This window comes from Oryzias melastigma, linkage group LG16 (assembly GCF_002922805.2).
Source record: "Oryzias melastigma strain HK-1 linkage group LG16, ASM292280v2, whole genome shotgun sequence".
Classification (NCBI taxonomy): domain Eukaryota; kingdom Metazoa; phylum Chordata; class Actinopteri; order Beloniformes; family Adrianichthyidae; genus Oryzias; species Oryzias melastigma.
Window position 1 is genome coordinate 9424368 of NC_050527.1, and position 25239 is coordinate 9449606.

At 40.8% G+C, this 25239-nt stretch overlaps 3 protein-coding genes across 3 annotated transcripts in view; all 3 read left to right on the plus strand.

The window, feature by feature from the left end:
• The window catches only part of LOC112143228 (DENN domain-containing protein 3), a 14522-nt gene extending 9140 nt beyond the window's left edge, over positions 1 to 5382 (plus strand). Inside the window, exons 21-28 of the mRNA XM_024267054.2 lie at positions 1119 to 1248; positions 1753 to 1860; positions 2631 to 2770; positions 3276 to 3436; positions 3529 to 3665; positions 3893 to 4011; positions 4249 to 4386; positions 4470 to 5382. Coding sequence (XP_024122822.1) covers positions 1119 to 1248; positions 1753 to 1860; positions 2631 to 2770; positions 3276 to 3436; positions 3529 to 3665; positions 3893 to 4011; positions 4249 to 4386; positions 4470 to 4688 — 1152 coding nt within the window. The 3' untranslated portion in view covers positions 4689 to 5382. The remainder of the gene's footprint in view (positions 1 to 1118; positions 1249 to 1752; positions 1861 to 2630; positions 2771 to 3275; positions 3437 to 3528; positions 3666 to 3892; positions 4012 to 4248; positions 4387 to 4469) is intronic.
• A 1216-nt stretch (positions 5383 to 6598) lies between these two features.
• Positions 6599 to 11744, plus strand: tbrg4 (transforming growth factor beta regulator 4). Its single transcript, XM_024268329.2, has 11 exons — positions 6599 to 6709; positions 7092 to 7513; positions 7591 to 7911; positions 7989 to 8163; positions 8802 to 8959; positions 9050 to 9160; positions 9244 to 9388; positions 10339 to 10581; positions 10670 to 10781; positions 10867 to 10981; positions 11316 to 11744. The coding sequence occupies exons 2-11, from the start codon at positions 7097 to 7099 to the stop codon at positions 11415 to 11417; spliced, it is 1899 nt and encodes a 632-aa protein (XP_024124097.1). The 5' UTR covers positions 6599 to 6709; positions 7092 to 7096; the 3' UTR covers positions 11418 to 11744.
• Positions 11745 to 13316: 1572 nt separating this feature from the next.
• nacad (NAC alpha domain containing) lies at positions 13317 to 24641 on the plus strand. The gene is made up of 10 exons (XM_024267535.2): positions 13317 to 13799; positions 16343 to 16623; positions 16707 to 21747; positions 21845 to 22066; positions 23226 to 23317; positions 23476 to 23544; positions 23689 to 23835; positions 23907 to 24041; positions 24118 to 24240; positions 24501 to 24641. Exons 1-10 carry the CDS (start codon positions 13715 to 13717, stop codon positions 24513 to 24515), a joined length of 6210 nt encoding a protein of 2069 aa, XP_024123303.1. The 5' UTR covers positions 13317 to 13714; the 3' UTR covers positions 24516 to 24641.
• Positions 24642 to 25239: the final 598 nt, after the last annotated feature.

Below are 25239 nucleotides of genomic sequence, written 5' to 3' on the forward strand. Positions count from 1 at the left end.
GGAAGTACCTGCTGGTTCCCAGAAGGCAAAATCCAATACACTTCTTTTTAGAAATAAATAGCTGTTACTTATTTATTACATTTGTCAGAATAAACATTCATGCTCTGATTTAACTTTTCAACACATTGTTGCTAATCTTATTTTTTTAATTATATTTTTTCTGTAATGTAAGTTATTCAAGTTATAAACTGGCCAATCAGATGCCTCAATAAAAGTGGTGGAAAGGCGCTACACCAATAGTGCATCCAGTGCTAGGATGTGGGCTTCCAACAAGCTCACTCCTGATTGGCGAGAGTGGTTGCCATAGAAACCAAGTCTCAGATCGACGGACCAATCACAGCTTACTGTTGATTTCTGGCTCCATCGTGACCATGCAGCAAAAAATAGCAACTGAATTGACTTCATTTAGTTGGAGCATGAAGTAAGCCACTTTCTATGGATGATGTCACTCTCACTCAGTCCAGTTCTCATTTACAGTCAATGATGAAAATGCCTTTTTAGATGTTAGTCTCTGAAATTTGTCAGAATATTTGTTTTCAGTTTAATTTATCAGATGGTAAAATATTTGATAAATATTTTGCCATTTTTGCAAAAAGCATGAAATGGTTGTTTTTGTAAATTTTATGTGTGACTGCAGGAATTATTTTAATGTGAAGCACAGAAAAATGCAACGTATGCTGAAATAGTACAACAGACAAGTTTTGAATGGAGTTAGATGATGGAGACTGATTCAGACAGATAACCAAAACCAATCCAGATTTGTAACTTATAGACTCTAAGTTGATAAATCTTACTAATATTCTATCAATTCACAGTAAAGTTTTTCTCCTCAACTAAGTTTTCAACTCAACCATGTTGAAAAGGCAATTTAATGTTTTAAATTGTTTTTCCTCATATTAGCAGATTGGTGTCATTTAGTGAACTTTGAGGACTAGGATTATAAAAGTAATACATCTCATGTCTTTATACCCAGATGGTAATTTTCCTTGAAATAATAATGTTTCAAACTCCAGAGCTGATTGTAATGCCATATAATGAGTAACATTAGCAGTCTAACTGTCTGTAGCTTTTGGACACGTCTGTGACCTCACATTTCGCTCACGTTTCTGTTTCCTAAGGACCCTCAGTACATGACCCAGGCTCTGACCAACGTCTTGCTGATGGATGCCGTCATGGGCTGCCTGCAGACTCAGAGGTCCATCTCTGCAGCTGCAAAGCTGGCTTACTTTGATCAGCTCAAGCATGAAGGTCAGAGTCCGCTCTGACTTTTGAAAGTTCTCTATTTAGCTTATTTGGCTTCAAAAAGAACATCAGTTGTGATCAGTAATTCTATTAACAGGCTAGCATAGATATAGTTTTTTTGTAGTTTTTCTTTTTAATGTGATACAATAGAGCTTTTGTTCAGGCAGCATCTGTAGATCTTCTTCTTTAACCACTTAAGATCTGGCGTCTACATATGTAGACGTCACATTTTGAGTTATATTTCCACAGCTGTTAATTCTGCTTAATTTGGACCCTATGACTACATATTTGGATGGCTCTATCAATTATTAACTCAAATCCTAAGAGGTTAAAGCCTAAAATCTGGAGAGATGTTGTAGTCGGGGTCATTATTTAATCAGTGTTAGAACAAAAGTTCATCATTTTCTACCAAAAATAACAGTCAACACTGATCTTGGTGTCTTGTGATAACCCTCAAGTTTCCCCTTTTCTCATGACATTCATTGCTGGAGTGTTTTTGTCTGTAACCAGTGCCTATGATGGTGCCCAGGATCACCGCAGAGACCCTGAAGCACAAAATCAACCCGTCTGTGGACCTGGCAGAACCTCAGACGGTCCACGTGCTGCTGTACACACCAGGTAGCCTTTGATGGATTATTTACTGACCGAAATGTTGTAAATGTTCTCCAGATGATGTCTAAACATGAATACATAGGTCTGATTGAATACAAATGAATAAATCTGAGTCAGTTTGTTAGTTTTTGAGGCATTTTATGAACAAAAAGACAAATATAAATGTGTTATTTGTTGTTACTGAACAATAACACTATTTTACATCTCTCTTTTGGATACAAATGACTCGAGACCTTCAGATCTTTAGAGATAGAAGCACTCAAAGATAATCTGTTGTTAAACACTGAATTATCTATTGAGAGGCAAATTGCCAAATTTCTCACACTTCACAGGAGGGTTCGTGTCTCTTGTTTATTGAACATTACAGCTTTGTTTCTGCTATTAGTCAGGCTAACAAGCTGAAACCAGCTTGTTAGTCACAAGACACCAGCTGTGAAATGGTGTCATGCTGAATGAATGAGCTGGCATCCACCGGCTGCAGATTAGAATCAGAGATTTATAACAATCTGAGTGACAGTGATGATGATTCTTTTATTTTTTAATAAAAAAAAATGTTGGGAACAGTTGTGTAAACTACACGACGGGACGTTTTAAGCTTTAGGAGGTGGAAAAGCTCTATTACAATAAACACATTGTGAGAGCTAAGACGTCGCAGTTGGAAAATTTCCATTTAAGTGCAACTGGAAACAGAAAACATGAGGAAAAAAAAGATTTTCCTACCAAACATCTTCAGATTCTAAAAAGAGTCAAATTGAAACGTTTCTCTCTTGTTTCAGGTCAGCTGACTTGTAAGGACTCGCAGTGGGAGATGAACCCAAAGCTGTGGGTGGCTCTCAGTGGGGGCAGAATAGTTGTTTTTGACGCAGCGAGCTGGTCTTTATTACAGGACTGCATTCAGGTTGGAGAGTCACAAGTGGTGAGGATGCATTTTACTGTATTAGTGTTTCAAGGAAGTAAGGTTACTTTGAATTAAAGCATTTATTTTTATTTAGATTTATTTTCTATTCTAGATGTATAATAACTCAAGGTATCAGGCATAATTTAATCACCAAGTTTAAGTTTTGTTGATCAAAATGACAAAAGAATGTCTCTCTGTTCTGACTCTGCCATCATACTGAAAAAGATCAGACAAAGAGAATACTCATTTGTTAATGTAATTTAACATTTTTTATGGGGAAAATACTTACTTACTATTCACTAAAACCTTTTCCTGATGGAATCTTTAAATGTATTAAAAAATAATTTTGCAAAGAATTGTATTTCACACTTTTTATAATTTTATTTCTATGCATAAAAACTGTTTCTTAATATTTTGGCTAAAAAAACAACATAAAACTGAGATTGTTCATTTTTTTCTGGGCATTACTGGTTTTGAGCTCCGTTTATAAACAGGCTCTGATTTCCCAGCATACTCTGTGCAGACCTGCATGATGGGAGTTGTGCACAATCAAGTGTGGATCGGCTCGCAGGACTCGGTCATCTACATCTTCGACACAAACACCATGACCTGCAACAAACAGCTGACTGAACACAGGAGTGAAGTGACGGCCCTCTCAGTGGACACCAAGCATGAACACAACAGGTAGGAGGGTTATTTTAAACCTATCTAGGGCTTCGAAATCAATCAAAATTGTGTTGCAGTTTGTTAAGGAGGCCTTTTTTTCTGGACTCCAGTCAGTATGCGTACTCCTGCAGCAGCGACGGGACCATCTTACAGTGGAACTCCTCAGGGCTTACCGTAAAGAGACAGTTTCTCCTCACCTGCGATCGACTCTCCTCCGTTCAGGTTCATGACGGTGTTCTGTGGTGCTGTGAGTACTTTCACTTCAAAGGGGATTTTCAGTGCAAAACACTTCCTCCACTGTTCTTTTAAACGTTAAAACTTTATTAACAATGAGGGCTTATTTTTAAATCATTTTATATCTCTATTTTTCTTCCACTTTACCCAATCTTATAGTTTCTGTCCGTTCTTTCCAAATGTGCTACAAGAAACGGATATTTCTGTTGCTTTCTGGAACTGTGATGTGATTCCCTGCAGGTTGCACAGGCTGTATTGTTGAACTGAAAAAGAGCGGTACGCCACAAAGAAGGATCGCACTTCCTGAAGACCTACAGAGCATGTCCAATAGCTTTAGCTGCTTCATTGTCATCCCAGAGGTATTTCGGTTCAATTAACTGACACTACAGTAACTAGAATTTACTAAGCCGTTTGCTGTGCTGACACAATAAAAAGATGCTTTATAGATCTTTATTTTTTACCCTTAAAGACCCACTCCGATTATCTTTTGATCTATTTTAAAGCGTTCTCAGTTGTCTTTTAATTAAAAAAGTGATGTATAACTTTTATCTGATAGCTGTCAGTATTTGATAAAATGATTTGTGTTTGTGTTAAAGCGAGGGCAGTTGTGGACAGGCTGCGCTGACTCAGCAGACTTGTTTCTCTGGCACATTAACAACCACAAACATCCATTCAAAAGGATCTCTCTCCCAGGAATTTCAGGAATCACTTGTATGATTCAAGTCAAAAACCAGGTGAGCTATCACAGCAATCCAGTATTGTCATGTTTTCAATGATCATTTGTTGTTTTGCTTTCACTTCTGTCCCCTCTTCTCAGATCTGGGTGGGCTGTCGAGGACGTCACGGTGTTGGAGGTCAGTGTGACGGTCAGCTGAGAAGTCAGGTGTTGGTGGTGGACCTGGACAGCTTCACGGTTACCAAAGAGCTTCAGGCTCATTCAGACAGCATTCAGACCCTCTGCTCCGCCGAGGATCGCTACGTCCTGAGCGGCTCTGCAAGACAGGACGGCAGGATTGCCATCTGGAGAGTCGAGTGAAAAAGCCCTCATGTGTTTTAAATTATAAATAAAAATGAGATTCTTGAAAATATTTATATTTTTTTCATTGTTATTGTGTCGAATATTAAAAAAACTGTAATATTTCACAAATTAATTGTGCTAGAGTTTTAGTAACATTTAAAACTAAAACTTTTTTCTTTATATTTTATATCAATTAAAAGAAATTAAACTAATATTTTTGATGCTAATTTTACGTCACCTATATGATGATGCACTTTCTACCTGTGTTTTTTTTCATGTGATCTCTGTGCATGAAGACTTCCATTTTGTAAGTAGATTGTCTAAATACATTTTCGAGGACATAAATGTAAAAGTGTCTTTCCAATCCTAAGTGCAAACAGTACATCAGACATGGCTCTAGAAGCTGTCTGATGGCTTCTAGAAGTTGAAGAGTAGCAGTAATCAAAATATAAACGAGTCTCATTTGTAAAGATGCCCTTATTTTGCTTCTGATACAATATTTTAGTTAACTGAGAACTTTGTTCAGCTGCTGTTGTTGGGTTGCATTTATGAAGTTTAAATATTGATTTTGATCTTTTTTTTTAAGTTTCAGGATTTTGTCTTAAGAGATGCTTTTTTTTCAAAGAAACAAAATTGAAGTTTATGTGATTGTTACTATTAAAACTATAGAATGCCAATTGCTTTTTTCATAAATAAAACATATAGAAAACACTGTATTTTTTATATGAAATAGTTTATCATTTTTCACAGCTTCCTGCGACATCCTTTCAAAATAAAAGACACTGTCACATGGGATAATTTTAATGCAGCAAACATAGTAGTCTGTAGTGTAATGTCAGTGGTGACTAAATAAACTAACTTTACAGTTATTTTAATATTGTTGCTATAAATGTGTAAACATGACTAACTCAAATAAACCAGGTATAATTAAGTGACCCTACCCTTATTAGTGGACCATTGGGCTTGCTAAAAATCCTTTATTTTTACTCAAAAATTGACAGTGTGCCTTGAAATAGTAATTTCAAAGGTTTTAGTCAAACTTTGGTATATTAGAAAACCACACCGCGTGAGGGATTGTTTGTCTGAGCATTATGGGTATTGTAGTCAGGAGCCTCACAATATGTTTCATACTGTGGTTCCACTGTTTGTAAATGGGTTGAATTAAATTTGAGTTATCTGACTGCTTTGGTTTAACAAATGTGGCTTGTAGTCCCAAAAATTTTAATGTTTAAAATTACAAATATTTTTATTTAATCAGAAAGCCAGAATGGACGGATAGACTGCAGGAGGAGCTTGTCATGGAAGAGAAAAGAAAAAATAATAATAATAATAAAATGAAAGAGAAATTGGGCCGTCTAGTATTCTGTTTACCAGTAAAACATTAATTCTCATAATGAAACAAGTGTTGGCTTCATTACTATTAAGCATTTCATTAAATCTCATATTTAACATTTAACATTTTGATCTTAAGTTTTACAATTATTAGCTCAAACATGAAATTGTATTGCACTTTTTTCCAACTAACGTGACTCAAAATAAAGGTATTGTATAATAATAGAACTAGATAACAAAAATAATGTCCTCAATGCAAGAAATTGAAGAAAAACAACAGAACTGTGCTAAAAGAGCAGAGACAAAATATACATTTTACAAAACAAAAAATACATTTTTGAAATGTTTCTTTTTTAGATAATATATATTCAAACTGTTTCCATAAGAATTTTTTTTTTCTGTTTGTAGAAAATAAACAATTGCCTTTCCTGTTTCTCTTACAAGAAACCAAAATGGGCACAAGGACAAAAAAATACAACAAAGCCCTTTAACGTGCTTATTGCTTTTTGATGAAATTTCTGTTTATGACTATTGAAAGTTTTTATCATCATTTTTTCCCCTTGTTTTATTTTCTTAATTTTTTTAACCAATTAAAGCAGCGTCCGCGGGTCACATGGTCTTACCTCTGACGTCAATTCCCTGCGACGAAGATCTCCAACAGAGACTTCACATGTGAACCGATTCGCACAAATCGACCCTAAAATAAGGTAGATCGTCTTCGAATGTTGCTTTTGTGTTTGTATAAGTTTGTTCGGTGTGTGACTTTAGTTATGAGTTGGCTCAGAATTGTCAAAAAAGGGCTTTTTCCCCCGCTCGTCCCTTCATTTCCGCGACAAGGTCAGGATTTGATGTTACATGACAGGAAAGAGGATCCTTAACTGAGCTCTGCTGTGCTGATTGAAGCTATCGTTTCATGTTTGATATTAATCCGTAAAGTTTTGTCGAGAGCTATTAGTGTTTGTTTTGTGTTGTTTTCCTAACATCATGTTCTCTCAACCTAGCTTGATGCTAGGTAGGTGTGTGGTAGGTTTCCTGTAAGATGATGACACCTGCTGAAGTGTGACCCAATGTTCCTCTTTCGTCTCTCAGGGCCGATGGCCAGTCGCCTCCTGTGCAGATGCGCCCGCTTGGGCTGCAGGCTCTCCTCCCAGACTCCAGCAGCTGCTGCAGTCCGCATGCATCTTCCTGCAGGTGGGTCTGCAGAGACCCCCAAAGCTAAGGTCTGGTCATGGGTCACAGAGAGGTTGATGTGTGAGAGGGTGACTACCACCGAGGAAGACCCGTATCCAACCATGCCCGTACGCACCCAGCTGGACGATCTGGTGGAGAAGGCATCGACACCTGAGGAGGTTCTGGCAGCGTGGGCAGAGTTTGGAGGAAACGGCAATCAAGCAGCTTCCAGCCTCAATAAATTGACTCAGTTGGTTCTGAGGTCAAAAGGGAAGTTTCGGGAGCCCGAACTCATAATGGATTCAAGAGTCGTGGATATGCTGAATACTTTATCTCAACAGGTAAGGAACCCTCGTCTGTCTGACCTTCAGGACTAAAACTGTCGGCACTTCATCTGCTTCGTTCTCGTCTCATTCAGTTGTCATCGGTGTGGAACGGCAATCTGGTTAACGTCTTACGGACTCTGTGGTTCTTGGGTGTTTCCCACACCCATGGGGTACTCAGCTCTGTCCAGACTGAAGTTCAGTGGAGAATCCGCAGGCTTTCGTACAAGCAGCTGAGCTACCTGGTAGACTGGGGGGCGTTCAGGAAGGCGCCGCAGGACGCCGCGATCGTCAGCTCCGCATTGAAACAGCTGGAACTGCGCTGGACAGAGATCGCCGACTCCAGAACCGTCAGCATGTTAATATCCAAAGGAGAACACATGTCACCTACTTTGATGGACAAACTTGAAGACAAGGTATTGATTTTGGAATTGTATTATCAGGTTAGCGATAAACAGCCTAGTGGATAACTTTATTTTGTTCTCTCCTGAAGGCCTTAGAGCTCGCAGAGAGCTTTACCGCTGAAGAGATTCGCAGGGTTTGCGTGTCTTTGGCAGCTCAGAGTCGAAGAAGTGTCCCGCTGCTCAGGGCTTTGTCCTACCACCTCCTGCAGAAGCCTTCATCCGACTTCACCACTCCACTCATTATGGACATGGCTTTTGCATACGGTAGCAATCCTCAAAACATGATCCACAAGAAACACCAGACATTAAAATTAGGGCTGTCAAGATTAGTCGACTAATCGACTATTAAAATAGTTGACGACTATTTTAATAGTCGATTAGTCGTTACTTTATATTATATAGAATTGGAGTGTAGTAAAGTTGAAAGTTATAATGGCATTATGTTAGCTTTTTGGACTATTTTGACATTTATAAAGATTTTTAGGGATATTTTGCAGTTTATTTAACATCTCAGCTACATGCTAGCTATTTTGGCTAATTTAGGAATTTTCTTTTCAGTTTTTCTAGGCTATTTTGCAGTTTAGTTAATATTTCAGCTACATGCTAGCTATTTTTGGCTAACTTAATTTTTTTTCTTTAATTTTTTTGGCTATTTTGTTTAGCTAATATTTCAGCTTGATGCTAGCTATTTTTACAATTTGGTTTTGTTTTTTAGGCTAATTTGGAGTTTAGCTAATATTTCAGCTACATGCTAGCTATTTTAGCTAATCATGGTGAAGATGTGTGCTTTACATCCAGTTTGCGCGTGATTAACTGGTGATTAGTTGACTATTAAAATGATTGTTTGTGGCCGCACTATTTAAGATGATTAGTCAATAAACATTTTGTCTGTTCTTTCACAGGAAAACTGAACTTCCATCATTCTCAGGTCTTTCAGCGACTAGCTGGTGAGTTATTGCCCACAGTCCCTGAGCTCAGCCCCACCGATGTCACCCGCTGCTCTAAATCTCTGGGATTCCTTAAGTGGCTCCACATCCCTCTGTTTGAGGCCTTTGCTGAGGTCAGCAAAACATCAGTATGGTTCTGATGCTTCATCTGCGATTCCTGATGGTAGACAAAAAAACTATTTTGCTTTCTGTCTCTTTATCAGCACTACACAGCAAACAGCAGCAAGTACAGAACCTCCCAGCTCTGCAGTCTCCTTATGACTTTTGCCAGACTGGGCTTCCAACCGGGCAAAGGCGATGAGTTTTTTAGCAAGGTATTTAAAGACTTACACAATACACTAATTTCTGGTTTTGCTTCAAACTTGAATTTATTTTCTGTGTTGCATTGTTCATGCAGGTTCATGTGGTTTTGGAGGAATCCCTCGCAAGTCTTGAGCCTTTTCTGCAGACGGACGTGGCGTGGTCTCTGTGTGTGCTGCAGCAGGCTAAACCTCAGTATGTGACTCCGCTTATTCAAGAAAGCCACATTCAAAAGCTGTCAAGTAAGTCTCAAACTTTTAGTGAAAACTCCAGCTTTTATGTTACATATGTATACAAATAATATTTACCTTGAGTTTTACAATAAGCCATTTTTATTTTTTCCTCTGTTTTTTCCAGTGTCAAAAGAAAAACAAACTTAATTCCTTGTGTCATTTGTTTCATAATCTATACTTTTCTTTCTAAAAAAATTCTAATACAATTTTAGCAGATCATGATTACTTTATGATAACTTCAAGGATTGATTGCAAATAAAATTGACTTTTAAAAAACAGTCATATGTGTAACTAATAACTGACTGAAATGACAAAAAGTCACAAATGAGAAGATTCTTCTGCTCTGAAGCAGTGAGACAACCTGTAACAGTGACCTCTAGTGTTGAGAAACAAGTACTGCACTCCAAATTTAAAACCCTGGAAATCACGTCTACTTTAAATTCCCTCTTCTGAGACACAAACATCAATAAGTGTTAAGTTTTAGAAGCCAGAATAAAACTCTATCAGTTAAAAGAAAGACAACTGATCAATAATCTGTTTTGAAGTACCAAACTTTACCCTGAATCTACTAAAAGGCAATAGAGGACCCTACATTCAGCTTTTTTAGTATGTATGTTAAAATCAACACCAAAAGTAGACTATTTAAAGAATTTAGGTTACTATTCTTAAGGGAATACCACCAAATATCTGTTAATATTTTGATAAAAATAGATTTAATAAAGATGCAAATCATCTTTGATTCATTTATTTATGTCAAAATCATGTACAGATAACCATCCCAGGTAGTAAATGTGCTACTAGGACAACATTACCTCCTTTGCATTGATTTTGAAACCATCACCTATGACTTTTTCTCCAAAGTTGAGATGTATTCCTGTTTTTATTCTCTGACTTTAGAGCTTCCTGCACTTTGTTTGATTTGGTTTTTGACGTCCTTCTTTTTATGTATTTGTTTTTAGTTGGGAATCCAGTGCGTGTGGAGAGCTATCGACTGAAGCTGCTTCACATCGCTGCCTCTCTGCATCTGGAGAGTCCTGGTTCTTCGGGTCCCGTCTCCCCTCCGAGTGTCCTGCCCGTCCCGGCTAACACCTCCCCGCTGTCGGCCCTGCAGAGCAGCCTCAGAGAAACGTTACAGAGTTTGGTCGGTGGGAAAACGGAGGCTCTACGTGTGGGTGTTAACACTGTGTATGGATGGACTTTTGGTAAGTGAAGGGATGCAGCCATTATTTATCATGACGGATCTTTAAAGTCATATCATTTATTTTTCTTCCTCTGTGTCCCTCTTAACAGAGGGTGAGATGGTGGTGGATTGTGACAATAAACCAGTTGACCTATCGAAGCTGAAAGCCCCACATCTACCAAGCGGAGGGGGAGACCAGGATTTACCTGAAGGGGCGCGGCGGTGAGTCTGATCTGGTGTTCTTGTCTTTGGTTTGCTTGTTGCAGAGCTCTGATGATTTGTTTCCATGTCTTCCACTGTCCTTTAGGCTGGCCTTCCTGGGTTGGGAGTTCCCACACTTTGGCTCCAAGAGCAGAGAGCTGCTGGGACGCTTCCTGATGATGAAGCGGCATCTTCAGCTGGCCGGCTTTATTACAGTGGAGGTACGAAGGTTGTGTTTTTACTTTCTAGAGCCATAAGCTTTCAGAAGAGGGAGCTGTTTCTACTGCTGCTGCATCCACCGGGTTAAAGGGATGCACTCAGTCGACCTGATACTGTTTTTGGAGCAGCTAGTCAGGTGGGAGCCGCTGCAGTCTGTGGTATAAATAGAGCTCCAGCAGCCGCTCTTCTCATCTAGGCCAATCTGAGCTCTGTCTTTCTCATCTAGGACAATCTCCTTAACACCTCGTAGCATCACTTTTTTCTCAAAGATGGTTTGCTGCAAGATTTAAAACATATGTGAGGCAAAACAAACGAAACATGTTTTCATTCTTTTAGGTACCATATTATGAGTGGCTGGAGCTGAAGACGGAGTGGCAGAAGCTGGCCTACCTGAAGGACAAGATGGGGAAGGCTGTGGCTGAGGAGATGGCAAAGTGAGGCCGGCGACATATGCAGGCACTGAGCTTTCCCAAACAAGTGGGACCACACATGCATCCACCCACCCACGAAACACACGCCGAACGGCAAGAAAACACAAAAACAGATTTTCACTTCGGTTCCCTTGGCAACTTGTGGGGCTTTCCCTGTTTCCATGGAGACGACAAGGAAGAGAGAAATCAAAAGGGGTCTATATCCGAGAGGGACTTTTCCAGACAGAAGTACCGGCGGCGTGGGATTTTTGCATCAGAATATTGTTATTGATCAACATAATTTATCTCTGAACGTGTGTCCGTTTATGATGGAATAAAGTCTTTTATTGCCATGTGTCTTTGGGCATTTATTTTGCATGAATACAGACAAAAGCTCCTTAATCTCACACTCAAAAGCATAACATTCTTGGACGAGGCGACAGAAAAAGTCAAATGGGCCCAAAAAAATAACTTTATCTCTAATTAATGAGCGTAGATGGTCAGTGACTATATCTCCCAATATGTTGTAGTTTTTATATCTTCTTCATATATGTGTGTCTGCCAATTTGTACAAAAGTGATGAAAAATGTCAAATAGACTGATTTAGAGAGGAGTCCTGATCTGAAAAGGATTCTGTGACTTTCTGAACAACATTTTTATGTCTAAGGGTCTCAAATGTACACAAAGATTGAGAAAATTTACATGTTTTAAGTGCCATAGATGATCCAGCAGCGGGTGTGATTGTCGGAGTAATGGATGTAAAAGAGCTCTGCTAGCTCTTTACGCTCTGCTCTCTCTGGTCAGGGTTATTATGTGTAGTGATGAGTCGGCATTATGCAGGTCAAGGCAGTTCCCTCTCATAACACTGATGCTTTTTAGCTCCTAAACATATCAGACACATTTGTTTTAAATGTTGCTCTGATGCAAGCATTTCTGCTCATTTACTTCATTTTTTTTTCTTTAGATTTGCAAAGGTCGTGTGTTTGTGGTGTAGGAGCGCTTCTGCTGAACCGGCACTCTGTCATGTTAAGTTGCAGGTTGCCATGGGAACAACCATTTCTGATCATTTGGATCAGTGCTGCTCTCTCCTCTTATCGTTATTCTGCATAATTACTGTCTAAAAATTAAATTCCTAACTTTGGAGAACTATCAGAAGCCTCCAACCAGACAGAAAATGCTAAATTAGATGTAACAAACAAGAATAAATGCTAATCTTTGGGTGAGATATTGAAAAATATGCAGATATTAATTAGGTTTGGCGAGCCCCTGTCTCCACTGTTGTCTGGATGAGAACTTTCTTTTACTTTTTATAGAAAATGGACAAATCCTGCAACAGCAGCATGTTTATTCTTATGAATATGAATAATTGTTAAGTGAGAAAACTGTTAAGATTTATAAAGTGAAGAAGAAGAAGAAAAACTAATGCATTTTAATGCATTCTAACATGATATAATTACAGCCATATCTAATAATGAAATCATTTCTCTGAAAATGTCCTCCTTTTCTCTGGCTGTTTGCATCAGGCTGGGTATTTTATGTGAATTATAGATATTGTTGTGACATCTGGCAATTAAAAACGTAAATCGTTTCATAAATTTGTCCAAACCATGATCTTGTATCACTCAAAAATTAAAATTTCTTCTCATATTTTTTTTTTAAATAAGAACAAAAGGTAGGGTGTGAAGGAAATAGAAAGAGAATAAATGATGATTGCTTTAGGTTGCAGTATTTTCTTTTTCTCTTTCTCCTCTGGGTTTTGTTTTCCCAGAATTCTCCCCGCATCATTTCTGTGAATCCCCCATCTAATCCTTGTTTTTGCACTACTGGCTCCTTCCTTCAAGGGTAGGGGGGGCAGCACTGAGAGATCTGAGCAAATCTGCTGACATCATCCCCCCCTCCCCTCCAACACACCAAGATCCAGTCATTGCCGTGCTGAGAGCAAAAAGGGAGGTGGGCGGGGGCTGGATGGAGCAAAGCAGGAACTGGGCATCAATAGAGAATACTGCAGCTCCCTCTCACATTCTACACACACACACACACATCTTCACAAGGACAGCATCATGAGGCTTTAAAACACACACCCACAACTGCAGCATCACTGTGCTGCAGCTGTGGAGGACGGCAGCAGCCGTTGCTCACATCTCTGCCTCTTTGGCACACACACACTCATAGAGACACGTGCTGCAGGGAAGATCTGAACGCTGGGTCGCTGAGCATTTAGACTCCCCCCCTCCCATCCGCTCTCCTGCTACTTCTTCTTCATCACTCTCTGCCTGTTCACCTTGTCTGTTCTGGTTTATTGTTGCGTCAGAGCCACGGAGAAGCATGCCAGGGGAGAGCACCCACAGGTCTGCCCCCATCGACAAGCATCCGGACCGGGGAGCTGAGCAAACTGGGCTCCCAGGACCAGGTAGGACCTTTGGGGCTTGGGGACAATCGGGTTGTATAGCTGGGACATCAGTGATGTGATGTAAGGGATGGAGAGACACCATCAGATCAGATTACAGAAGTCTAGCCGGAGTGAGCTCTAATTCAGAACCTGCATGTGGTCCCTCCTTCCACTATTAGCATCCTCCTCCTAACTTCCACCCGCAAACTCTCTTCTTTTCATTTTAATCAAACTTTCATTGTCGTATTGAGATCGGATCCCTTTTCCTTCTCCACCCTCAACCCTGACCTCCTTACCCCACCCCTCCCATCCATTTACCCCATCCCCACGTCCTATCCGCATCCACATCTCCACATTGGTTTGAGGAGTGGAGCAGTGGCCCCTCCCTCCCTCTCTTTCTTTCTTTCTTTCTTTCCCCAGCCTGGACGGGCAGGAACATGACACAGCAGCATGGCCGAGCGCTCTGCTGCGAACAAACACTGCCCCTCATGGACGTTACCACCAATCAAGTTAGATCTACTTCACATTTTGAAAAAAATTAAAGTCGTAAACTAGAATGAACTGATGCTCTTCCTTTATGCTTTATGAAATAGCATAAAAATACATGTGTTTTAATTAAAAAAAGATAATAAAAAACAGTGTTTTTTTCATCCTGACTAAACCCTGCTAGCTGCAAACAGAGGCTCTCCTTGGAGGTGGCACTGCAGCCATTGTGACGCAGCTCCAGTCAGAACTTGCTGCGGCCTGTTCTTCACCCTAAAAAAGCCACTGCTCACTTCGACTGCCTTCCTCCAGGAACGGCAGCAATCGATGCAGATGTATTACTGTCTTCTTCAGCAGCATAGCAACACAGTTGTTATGGTGCATGGAGTGCAGCCCTTTTACTTGATTCTTTGTTTTATCATTTTGAAGTATCGTTGTATGTTTATTCCCTTTTTATTTGGACCTATAGCATCCCAGCTGTTTCCACAGGCCACTCTGCACTCATTCATGCAGGACACCACTCGCCTTTTGCAAAATATATATTTTTTTATTTTTTTCTGCATCTCGTTTGCAATTCCCCTCTGTCAGGCATGACTCAGCCCACAAAGAAAAGACACACGTTTAGTCTAATATTGGGGCAGTGACCGGGCAGAGCTAGTAAATGCTGATGTGTGCAGCAGCCATATCCTTAGGCAGCAGAGCAACCCAGAAGAGAAGAAATAGCTAAAACAAATAAATAAAATACACAAAGGTGAGGTAAGAGAAGTCCTACTCTGTCTCTAACAGACAAAAAGTTTTACCAGAGTAATATATTACAATATTTCTGCTTTTTCCTATAATAAAGTTACAGATAAACAGATACAAATGCAATAGTTTGTCAATTTTAGCTTTTTATTTTGGCCTAAGTAACTGATCTAAATTTAGCTTCATAAATACATAACTTTTGGAGAAATAAATGAATAAATAAATACATTTGGCTTCATAAACTCACCTCAAATCTATTTTAGTATTTTGTTAAAATGTCCCGTATCTTTCTTTTTTTTTTTTACAGATCCAAAAGCTTTTTGTTTTGGCATGACCTGATTTTCTTTGGTTGAATTTTGTGTTTTTACAGTTATGGGACCGTGTAAGGTGACGGATTATTTTAAATAACAAGTAACCTGTAGTGTTTTACAGTTAGGAAGAACTTGCACAACACTAGTCTTAAAACATAGGAAGTAGAAATGAGGAACATTGGAAGCATTTAAGCGATAACATGCCAGATTCATACGTTTTCAAGAGAGATATTGTAACACTAAGTCAGTGTGAGGTTGTGTGCGTGTTTGTGGCTGGCACTGAGCTGCACCACTCCTGTGTCATAATGGCCAATCAGCACGTGGACTGAGGTCACCGTGGCAATAGCCTTATAAAGAGAGTAAATGAACCTTCTGTTTCCTCCATGGAGAGACTGGCAGCAGGTCCTTCTGGGATTTCAGTCAACATCCAGTTGTGTCTTATCGTGCTTTTTTATTTGGCATATAAAGCATTTTTTAAAAAGTCATTAAATGATTGTTGACTTCTTACATTTTCTCTGTTGAATCTCATTCTCTCCTCCAAACTGTCATTTTATATCAGTGGTTTTATTGGACTCCATGACTTTAAAGGTCAGGAAGAACTTGGCTATTGAGGTTAATTTTACACCATTTAAACAAGTGTACATTCTGAATATAGACTGCATGGTGATGTAGTGGTTAACACTTTCACATTCTATTGCAAATAATGCAAGTTTTCTCAGGGCACTTTTGTCATCCCCCATGGTCAAAAAGCATGCTTCTTAGGTTGATTGGGGATTTTAAAATGTCCCCTAGCTACAAGTGTAGTTGTGTGGCTCATTTATGGACTGTCAGAGAGTACCCAGCCCTTACCAAACAGCAGATGGGCAGACTCCAGCATCCTAATGACCCTGCACAACCATAAGCAGGTTTAGAATCATTATTCCGTTTTATTGTATACATTAGCTTTGATTCAGAAAACTTTGAGACAGACACAAAAAAATGTGTTTCATTTAGAAAACTTTGTTTTTGTTTGTTTGCTTATTCCAGACATGACCAGGTACCCATCGACAGACTCCACTCCCAGTGATAGTGGCTCCTCCCCCAGTGACAGTTGCTCAAGTCCATCTCCGAGTACTCCGCAGAAAATTCTTCCGGCATGCACCTCTCCGTTTGGACCTCGATTATTTCATGTAACACCCAGCTCCTCTGGAATTCCGAGACCTCAGCCTGAAGGTTCAGACCGTCGCAACACAATCCGATTGTCTGGAAATATAGGCGGTCATGGACCACGAGCCCACCACATGCCTGTTAAAATGGAAAGAATAAAGGTGCATGCTTGTAATTTCACTGACGACTGAATGCTATCTGTGGTGAATTTACATTATCTCTTGACTTTTACTCTTATTTCTAGGTTCTGACTGGTTCTGAGGTGGAGAGTGATTACCCAGAGTCTCAGAACATGGACACCAGGGTAGTGATGGGCGAAGAGACGCTGCTCAAAACAGCTGAAGTTCAGAAAGGAAATCCTCCAAAAGAACCAGGTGGTCAGACAAGCCCTCTGCCGAATATCCACAGTCTTTCTCATCCTCAGGAACAAGGAAAAGATGCACAACTGGAAACCAGTGATGAGAAAGACCAACCACATGTGTCTCAAAAGGCAGAAGTTCAGGAAAAGGCTCCGTCTCAGCCCTCCGCTGATCTGGCCACATCAGATAACGAAGTACAGGAGGATACAGAAGAGGATGAGACCCTCTCTAAAGATGAAGTGCCTTCACACTTTTTTTCTGAGCTGGCTTGTCCAGTGGCTCTGTCCTTTTCTGAACCAGCCTACGGCGTCGACCCACTTCGGGTAGGTGTTCCCTCGTCGCTTGACCCCGACCTCTATTATACTGCTCCCTCCACTCCAATCAAAATGCCTACCAGCTCTTCTCACCTTAAGCATCATTCTTATCCTGGCTCCCCGGCCAGTCCTCTGTCCCCTGGTTCCCCTTCTGACAGCGAGGACCTCTGCTCTCCACTCACATCCCCATCAGGCTCTTACATCACAGCTGAAGGAGGCAGCTGGACATCTTCCTATACCTCCTCCACCTCCCATTCAGCTTCTCCCAACCTTCTTTTCCCAGAAGAAATACAAGAGGCTCCTGCTTGCTTTGTAAACTCCCTGTCAGAGATAGGAGATGAAGTTGGGGAAGAAAAAGGAAGAGCAGGTCCAGATCGGGAGGAAGAAAAGATAAGGAACTTTTGCCTGTACCATCCTCAGAATTTGACCAATAATTCTCAAGTAGGTATTTTGGACACGGTGATCCCTGAGGAGGATGATGCTTCAAGATCTGATGAAATTAATAATCCCAGAGAAAATTCTCGCCCCTGCTGGGTGTCTGAGAATACGTCCCCTACAAGAACCAGTAGCAGCACAAACTCGCAAGAAGATGGTGGCGAATCTGAGAGTTCACTTTGCCCACTAGAGGATACTACAACAAATTCTGAACCCATACAGATGGGCATGACATTGCCACTGGAGGCATGTTTCCCAGAGGAACATTACGGACAGATGGATGCCCATTCAGACCTTCTCTCTACTGCCTTGACTCCTGACACAGACAGCATGACCATGGCCTCTAGTAGCTTCAGCCCTGACTCACCAATTCTTTTCCTGGATGCCTTTTGTCCTGGAGCCCTTGATCGCCTTGGCCCAGATTCTTTTATACTGTCCCACGCAGCTTGTGCTGATGATACGATGGATGATGACAGGATGATCCCCGCCTCGCTCATACCTTTTCCACTTCATACCAGCCTGATCTTCAAGGCTGATTCAATGGAGATCACCTTGTTCCCCACAGAGGATGACAATGATGTGGAAGTCAACAACAGGAATGAAAGAAAAGACGACGTCGATGCATATGGAGCAGGAGAAGAGGAGGCAGATGTGGAAGATGACGATGATGAAGAAGATGATTTTGATAGCAATGAGGAATACACTTCTGATAGTGCCAAAGAGGCTGCAAATGAAAGCAGGGATAGCAATGGGGAAGAAAAAGAAGAGGCCAAAGTAGAGGTGAAAGTGGTAGAAGAAGAGCAAGTAGAGGAAGAAGACAAGCAGGAAGATGATGAGCAGGAAGAAGATGAAGATGATGAGTCAGATAGCAAAGCAGTTGATGACCCTACGGATGAAGATACCTCAGAATCCTTCCTTCATTCACTTTCAGAAACATCTATCAACGATGGGTTGGATGAATCCTTCTGCTTCCAAGACGACACAGATGACTCTTTAGATTCTGCCTCTTATAATGGGGAGGAAGATGAGCGTCTGTACAGCACTGAGAGGCATGCACAATCACTAGAACCCATACCCGCAGATGGACCTGACCTGGCTCAAGTACAACAACAGAATGAACAAAGCTCATGTCAAGATGCACATACACAACCATTTGCAGATGAGCAAGAGAGTCCCCTCCAGACTACTGCTCTCTCTGATGCAGCTGATGCCAGTTCCAAGGACAACAGTGTTCTATCCAAACCTGATGGTAGACCTCTGACCCCTGAAGAACAATCAGATGCTGCATCTACATCTGTCCACGAAAGAGGAGAGGACATATCTATGTATGTGCAAGAAACCACAGGAAAAAATGAAATTCAACAGCAAACGACTCTATCTTTAGAGGTAAACTACAGGCAGGCAGACCCATCTGCTGACCTGAATGAAAGCATAGAAAATATTGAAATTGTTGAAAAGGAGGCTTCTTCTGAGCCTCCTGAGGAGTCAAAGGTCAGCCCAAACCATAATCAGACCACCACTCCTGTTGTGATTCTTGCATCCCCTGATTATGCAACAATCTCTATCTCCTCTTCTCCAACTGATACACCTGAGCAGGAGACAACAAGCAACCATTCTAGCCTTCAAGAAGAATCTACAAAAGAAAGTCCACATGTAAACAGTGGCACTTTGAATTTGGGCAGTAATGATACGGAGGTGGAACCCATTAAAGAGCCAGAAAGAGACTCTTTTATGTTGCTCATAAAGCCTCGCCACAAGCATTCAGAGAGTCATAGGACGGTCGGAGCGAGCAGAGTAGCATTATCAAAGTCCTTCACTTGCAAACTCAGTGAGCCTGTAAGAGTGGAGGCACTGCCGTTCAGCAACAGTGGCTCTGAAACCGAAGCTGACCACAACAAAGGGAGTGCTTCAGTCGATGCTGGTACTACAGAGTATAAAAGTGATTCTGGTCCTCCACTGACTATGGTCAGTCCTACAAATGACTTGAATAAAGGTGTTTTTCTTCTGTCTTGCCCTAAAGATCAAAACCCCAGCTCAAGCAATATCCCCATCTCTGCCTCCTCAGAATTTACCTCAGAACTTGCTGACAACCTGGCTCTGACTCCTGAACACGGTCCTGGAGACCCTGCTCAGGAGAACCTGAGGGAGACCTCTCTGAGTACTGACGAGGGGGTCCTGGGAGCTGTCGGATCTTCACACTCTCCTCTTGCCATCTCACCTAAAAGGGAAAATTCAGAAACAGACACAAGTAGAGAGATACATCCAGGATCAGGGATGTGGTGTGACGCTGGGATAGGGCTCAGTTTCGGTCCAGGGTTTGGCTCAAGGGCTAAGTGTGGCTTCTGGGAAGCAGACGAGTCATTGTCTTTGTCTCTTGGTAAGAGGTATGACTTCGAGGTGGACAGCCTCCTCGTGTGTCACCCAGAGAGCCAAAGCACACAATCAACCATAGCTCCCAATGTGAGCAACCAAGTCTGCACTAATGACAACAACTTGTTTGTTGACGATGAGGACAACAGCGTTGATGAAAAAAAGTTTCACATGGTGGATGATGATCTGATCAAACAGGGAGAGTCTAACTTGGCCCACTGGAAGTCTGTCGAAGAGATTTCCGAAGCAGGTGGAGGGGAGGACGAGAGCTCCAGATTTCCAGAAGACAACATCAGTAATTTAAATACGGACAATGAAACACAAATACAAAACACTTGGAAGAATTCTAATTATTCCCCCTTTCAGTACCTGGATGTAGGCTCTTGTGGAAGTCTGAACGCCCTTTCAGAGGAAATGAGACACCAAAGTGTGAACGTCAGCAAATCTTTGTCTAATATTCCTCTTGATGAGATTCCACTTAAGGTTCCTGGCGAAGAACCTTTGGAGGACCCCATACACCAGACTTCAAACTCATCCCTCAGACAAGTCTTGGAAGAGGTCACTGCAGTAGGAGCTTCCAAAGTCGATGCGGCTATCAAAGCCACAAACACGGAGAGTCAGTTGGTTGCTCCAGAAAGTAAAAAGTTTTCCTTACCACAGGGTTCTTTTGGATCTTTTAAAAGTAAAACTGATGTGTGCAGGTCTAGGAATGCTCACAAAGGCAATTTGTTAGAAGCAGAGATTGTGGATCTTCGGACTGCGGGCCAAAGAAAATCTGATGTCAGTTCAATGACAGGTATAAGAGTCGATGAACCAAAAACTACAGATGCCTTTAGGGGGGAGAACTCTGTTTCTGTGAACTCAGGGGAAATAGAAGAGGAGAGAAATGTTGAAACAAGAACAGGAAAGTCATCTTCTGCACTGGATGGCTCAGGGCACGCTCATACTCTCGATGGAGGGCTTTGCACAGAAGCTCCTGCTATGAAAGGGAGGAGAAGGAAGCAGAACAAACACAGGGGTTCTCAGGGTGGAAATCAGGGTGGCTTGAGTCCTGATTTTGTTGAAAATCCAAAGAAAGCCACAGGTCAGTTGAACTCAACAGCAGATAGGTGGTCAAAGGGGACCATAGAGAATTCAACACCTAAGAGAGACTTAAATGGAAACAACAACCTTTCATCTACAGATCTTCACCAGAGGGCATCTGGGGTACAGGGTTTTAGCAGTCCTGAACTCAGCAGTTCAGCGTCAGGTCATCTCAACATTGTGGCAGAAGTGAAACAAGAAGTACATTGTAAGCAAGAAGCGCTTGATAACAGACCACAAACGGACACTCAAAGAGGAGTTACAGTTGACGTAAATGAAAATATCGACCTCAGAAAGAACACCCCGAAAATGTTCTCACACGCTCCGACCTCAAACTCTTCATCGACCTCATTACAGTGTGCCTCAACGCAGCCGGAGAATGGCCTCTCCACCCCTGTGCAGGAATCCCAACCCGTCCTCTCAGCACAACAGTCCCCGTATCCCACAAGCTCCTCTCTTTTCTCCCCCTCCCCCACATCTCGGAAATTTACCTGTCCTTCAAGCGACCTCCAGCAGGTCACAACTGCTGGAGGTGTTTCCTCCTCATCATCCACTCAACTGTCTTTAAGCCCGTCCAAGGGTACCCATGAGCACAAGCAAGCAGTGTGTGTTCCAGACTCCTCTCATGGTACCTCGTACCAGCATCATTCCCCTTCTCAGGCGAATATCATCAACCGGTCTAACAAGCAAGCTCCCACTGTGAGCATGCAGGACAGATGCACAGGTGAGTACAGACATACTGATGCTGAAATATTCCTTACATCCCCATTCAAATGCAAACTTTGTGATGTAAAAAGTGTGACAAATGTGTCTTCTGTGAGGTGCTGGATTCGCTGAAGATATGACAGACAGTGAAGATGATGTCCGAAGGCCCCGACAGGATCAGACATCTCACCCCAGAGGAAGGAGTAGAAATGGATCATCACAGTCGCTTCCAGTTAGTCATCAGGATGTCCAGCCCTACCAAAAGGCAGAGATACACTCCGGCTGCCCAATCAACTCCAGCCAGAACCTTCCTGAGGAGACTGACCTCAAAAATGACAGTGAGTTTCTTCCTTTTTTCCTCTAGTGTCATGTGGAGCAGAGAAATCCCCTAAATTTCCAAAAGCCCTCTGTGGAGCACCCCACCCCTGCTTCTGACCACTTTCTGTTTCCTTTTAGATTATCATCTCAGCGATGATATCAACAATAGGAGTAAAAAAAGAATAAAAATAAAATACAAATTAAAAAATTCCCACAGTTAATAAGATTAATGGGTAAAAAATGAATAAACAAATGAATTAAATTATTGTTGAGAAGATAAAACGAATGAGTAGTATCAAGCAATAAGAACACACATCAATATTTAGAGGATGAGTTATGCATTAAAATAAATGAATGACATCTAAAACAATATTCAAATCACATGCTATATTGAAAAAATAAGTTTTAAGGCTCTTTTAAAAAATTTACACTGTAGATTGTCTTCACATCTTCAGGGAGGCCCACGCAGTACTAGATTGAGACCTCCTTGTGGCTTTTTTGTTCTGACTCCTGGAACCATGAGCAGGCCATATATATATATGTATATATATATTCATTGAATATACAGTGAATGGAGCAGACTCATACCTGAGGATCTGAGGTTCTCTGGGAGGTCTGTAAGGTAAAAGCAAATCAGTTAAAAGAGGAAGCCCAAGATTAATAAAACATTTGTAAACCAATACATAAGAAAATAAATAATTAAATACACTGATCCTTAAGCTGACAGGAATGCAAGTTGAACAAAAGTGTGAAGTAGTTGTCCCTAAAATCTCAATTGTAATCATCTGGTAGAAGTGTTCAGTGGACTAATGGAATGAAGATTAATTAATTGATCTACAATGGGGAAAAAAACATTGGGTTGGAGTGGTTTTTGAGCATATTTGAGATGTGTTTTCTATTTAATTGCATCATTATACAACATTTTTCACAACAATTGTTTTTAATGGAAGAAGAACACAATAATGAGCCTCAATTGAACCTAATGGGATGGAACATATCATTAATGTTAAATAGTTTTTTTGCCGTTTCTACAAATATTTTAATTTGGGAAGTGATTGATCGATTAAAATCAGTTTTCCTGACGGCACGCTAGACTAATGTCTCCATTAATAACACCCTGTTAATTAGTGTCTGAGTAAAGACGTATTTGGAGTTCTTCGGTGATATGTTTTTGCTCAGGCTCCTTCCTGGCTTCCTGTAATGAGTCTGAGAGCGAAGGGTCAATACCTGAGCTTGAAGAGCTGGAGCCGCTCAGGCCATCAGAACCACAGGTCAGTGAGGACAATCAGGTTCATTGTTCTCTTTAGGTTAATTTACAATTATCTTTATTTTTGGAGGGAATCTGTTCTTTTTCATTCCATTAATGTACATGTTTTACATTTTATGCTCACACATTAAGATGTTTTTTTTTTTTTTTGTGTTGTCTCAGTCCATCCCTTCTGCAGACGACAGCCTGAACAGACCTAAACAGAGCCGAAGTGAGAAAAAGGCCCGCAAGGTCAGAGGAATAATACCAATAATTATCATCTTGTTCGAAATGAATGTAAAAAGGAAAACAGTTTTTGGACATACGTTCAAGAAACTTAAAAAATTGAACTTGGAAGGTTATTTTGTGCACTGACTCGTCCCTCTCTGGTTTTAGGCCATGTCCAAACTGGGTCTGAAGCCAGTCCACGGCGTCACCAGAATCACAATTAGGAAGTCCAAAAGCATCTTGTTTGTCATCAGCAGACCCGATGTGTTCAAAAGCCCCGTCTCTGACATTTACATCGTATTTGGAGAGGCAAAGGTTGGACTTTTTTTTCCCCCTCAATTTGACCTTCCGTTACCTTATGGTCACTTCTTCTGTCTCCTCCTCAGATTGAGGACTTATCCCAGCAGGCTCACAAAGCAGCGGCTGAGAAGTTCAAGGTGCCAATGATGTCCTCTCCTTTAGCGACGCCTGTCCCACCCAGCCTCACCATCAAAGAAGAGAGCGAGGAAGAGGAGGAGGAGGTACGGACTGACAGAACTATCGCCTGAGGGTAGTTTCTTTGAAACTCCATATTATCCCTTCTCTCTTGCCTCTCAGGTGGACGAAGGAGGCCTGGAGCAGAGGGACATCGAGCTGGTGATGGCTCAGGCCAACGTGTCACGAGCAAAGGCCGTCCGAGCACTGAAACACAACAACAATGACATTGTCAATGCAATCATGGTAAGGACAAAAGGGGAGGAGGTAAACACAGAAATGAGTCATCATAGCACGTGAACAGAGAAGGAAGGGTCGGGTGAGGACACAGATTTCAGCAAAGTATTTCAGCAGTGCATCAGCTCCACCACTAGGTGGCAGCAAAAGCTTGAAAAAGTCATTTTTGAGCAAAATTAAACTTTTATGATATAGGGTTTGTGATTAAAAGTATAAAATAAGAAAATAAATGAGCAAGTGTTTATCTGATTTTTTTTATATCTTTACAGGAGCTGACCATGTGAGGACTCTGACTCCTGACTCCAAGTTCAGCCTGTAGTCTGAACACTTCTGTATCTCTTGCTGTATGTTGCATCCCCAGTATCTGCTGAATAAAGCCTGTTCTTGAGTGGGCTCTTAATGTACTCTGATACTGACTATTTTATTTACATATTACTAAATTAGAATTTCGGGGGTAAACAAGCAAAATAAACAAACAAATAAAAAATGGTTTGGTAAATAATTTGAGGCATGAAAAATTATAAATACAATGAAAATTTGTTGTTGATATAAATTAATATTTGCTATAATACAAATTATTACTTTTTAAACACATTCACTTTAAAGTGACATCATATTCTATCTTCTTTAATGGAGGTTCTCATTCATCCTGAAACTAAATCATGATATCTCGACTTAAAGTAATTCTTCTTTGAAACGCTTCACTGTCGTTCAAGCACTTTCATCTTCAGGGTGGTTTCTCCACCTGCTGGATAACTGTGGGGCTTAAACCAATCAGACTGACGGAGCCTCTTGATTAGTGGTTAAATGTTTTAAAAAAAAAAGAAGACCTAAAATCTTGATATCATGATTCAGTTTCAAGACAATCTTCTATTTTACTGTACAAGTTTACAGTAAAACTTACATTTTTTATATGTAGCCACAATGTCCCCCAAAGCCCCTCATAATTAGATAAAAATGTATCACATAAAATTATTTATTTTTATTATTTAATTAGCAAGATATTGA

What these genes read in the sequence shown, in the direction of transcription:
- tbrg4 (XM_024268329.2), top strand. Translation starts at nt 7,097, where the DNA reads ATGGCCAGTCGCCTCCTGTGCAGATGCGCCCGCTTGGGCTGCAGGCTC. An exon ending in GCGATGAGTTTTTTAGCAAG is followed by an intron (nt 9,161 to 9,243) that starts GTATTTAAAGAC and finishes TTGTTCATGCAG; the next exon opens with GTTCATGTGGTTTTGGAGGA. An exon ending in CCACATTCAAAAGCTGTCAA is followed by an intron (nt 9,389 to 10,338) that starts GTAAGTCTCAAA and finishes ATTTGTTTTTAG; the next exon opens with TTGGGAATCCAGTGCGTGTG.
- nacad (XM_024267535.2), top strand. Translation starts at nt 13,715, where the DNA reads ATGCCAGGGGAGAGCACCCACAGGTCTGCCCCCATCGACAAGCATCCG. An exon ending in TTAAAATGGAAAGAATAAAG is followed by an intron (nt 16,624 to 16,706) that starts GTGCATGCTTGT and finishes TCTTATTTCTAG; the next exon opens with GTTCTGACTGGTTCTGAGGT. An exon ending in GCGAGGAAGAGGAGGAGGAG is followed by an intron (nt 24,042 to 24,117) that starts GTACGGACTGAC and finishes CTTGCCTCTCAG; the next exon opens with GTGGACGAAGGAGGCCTGGA.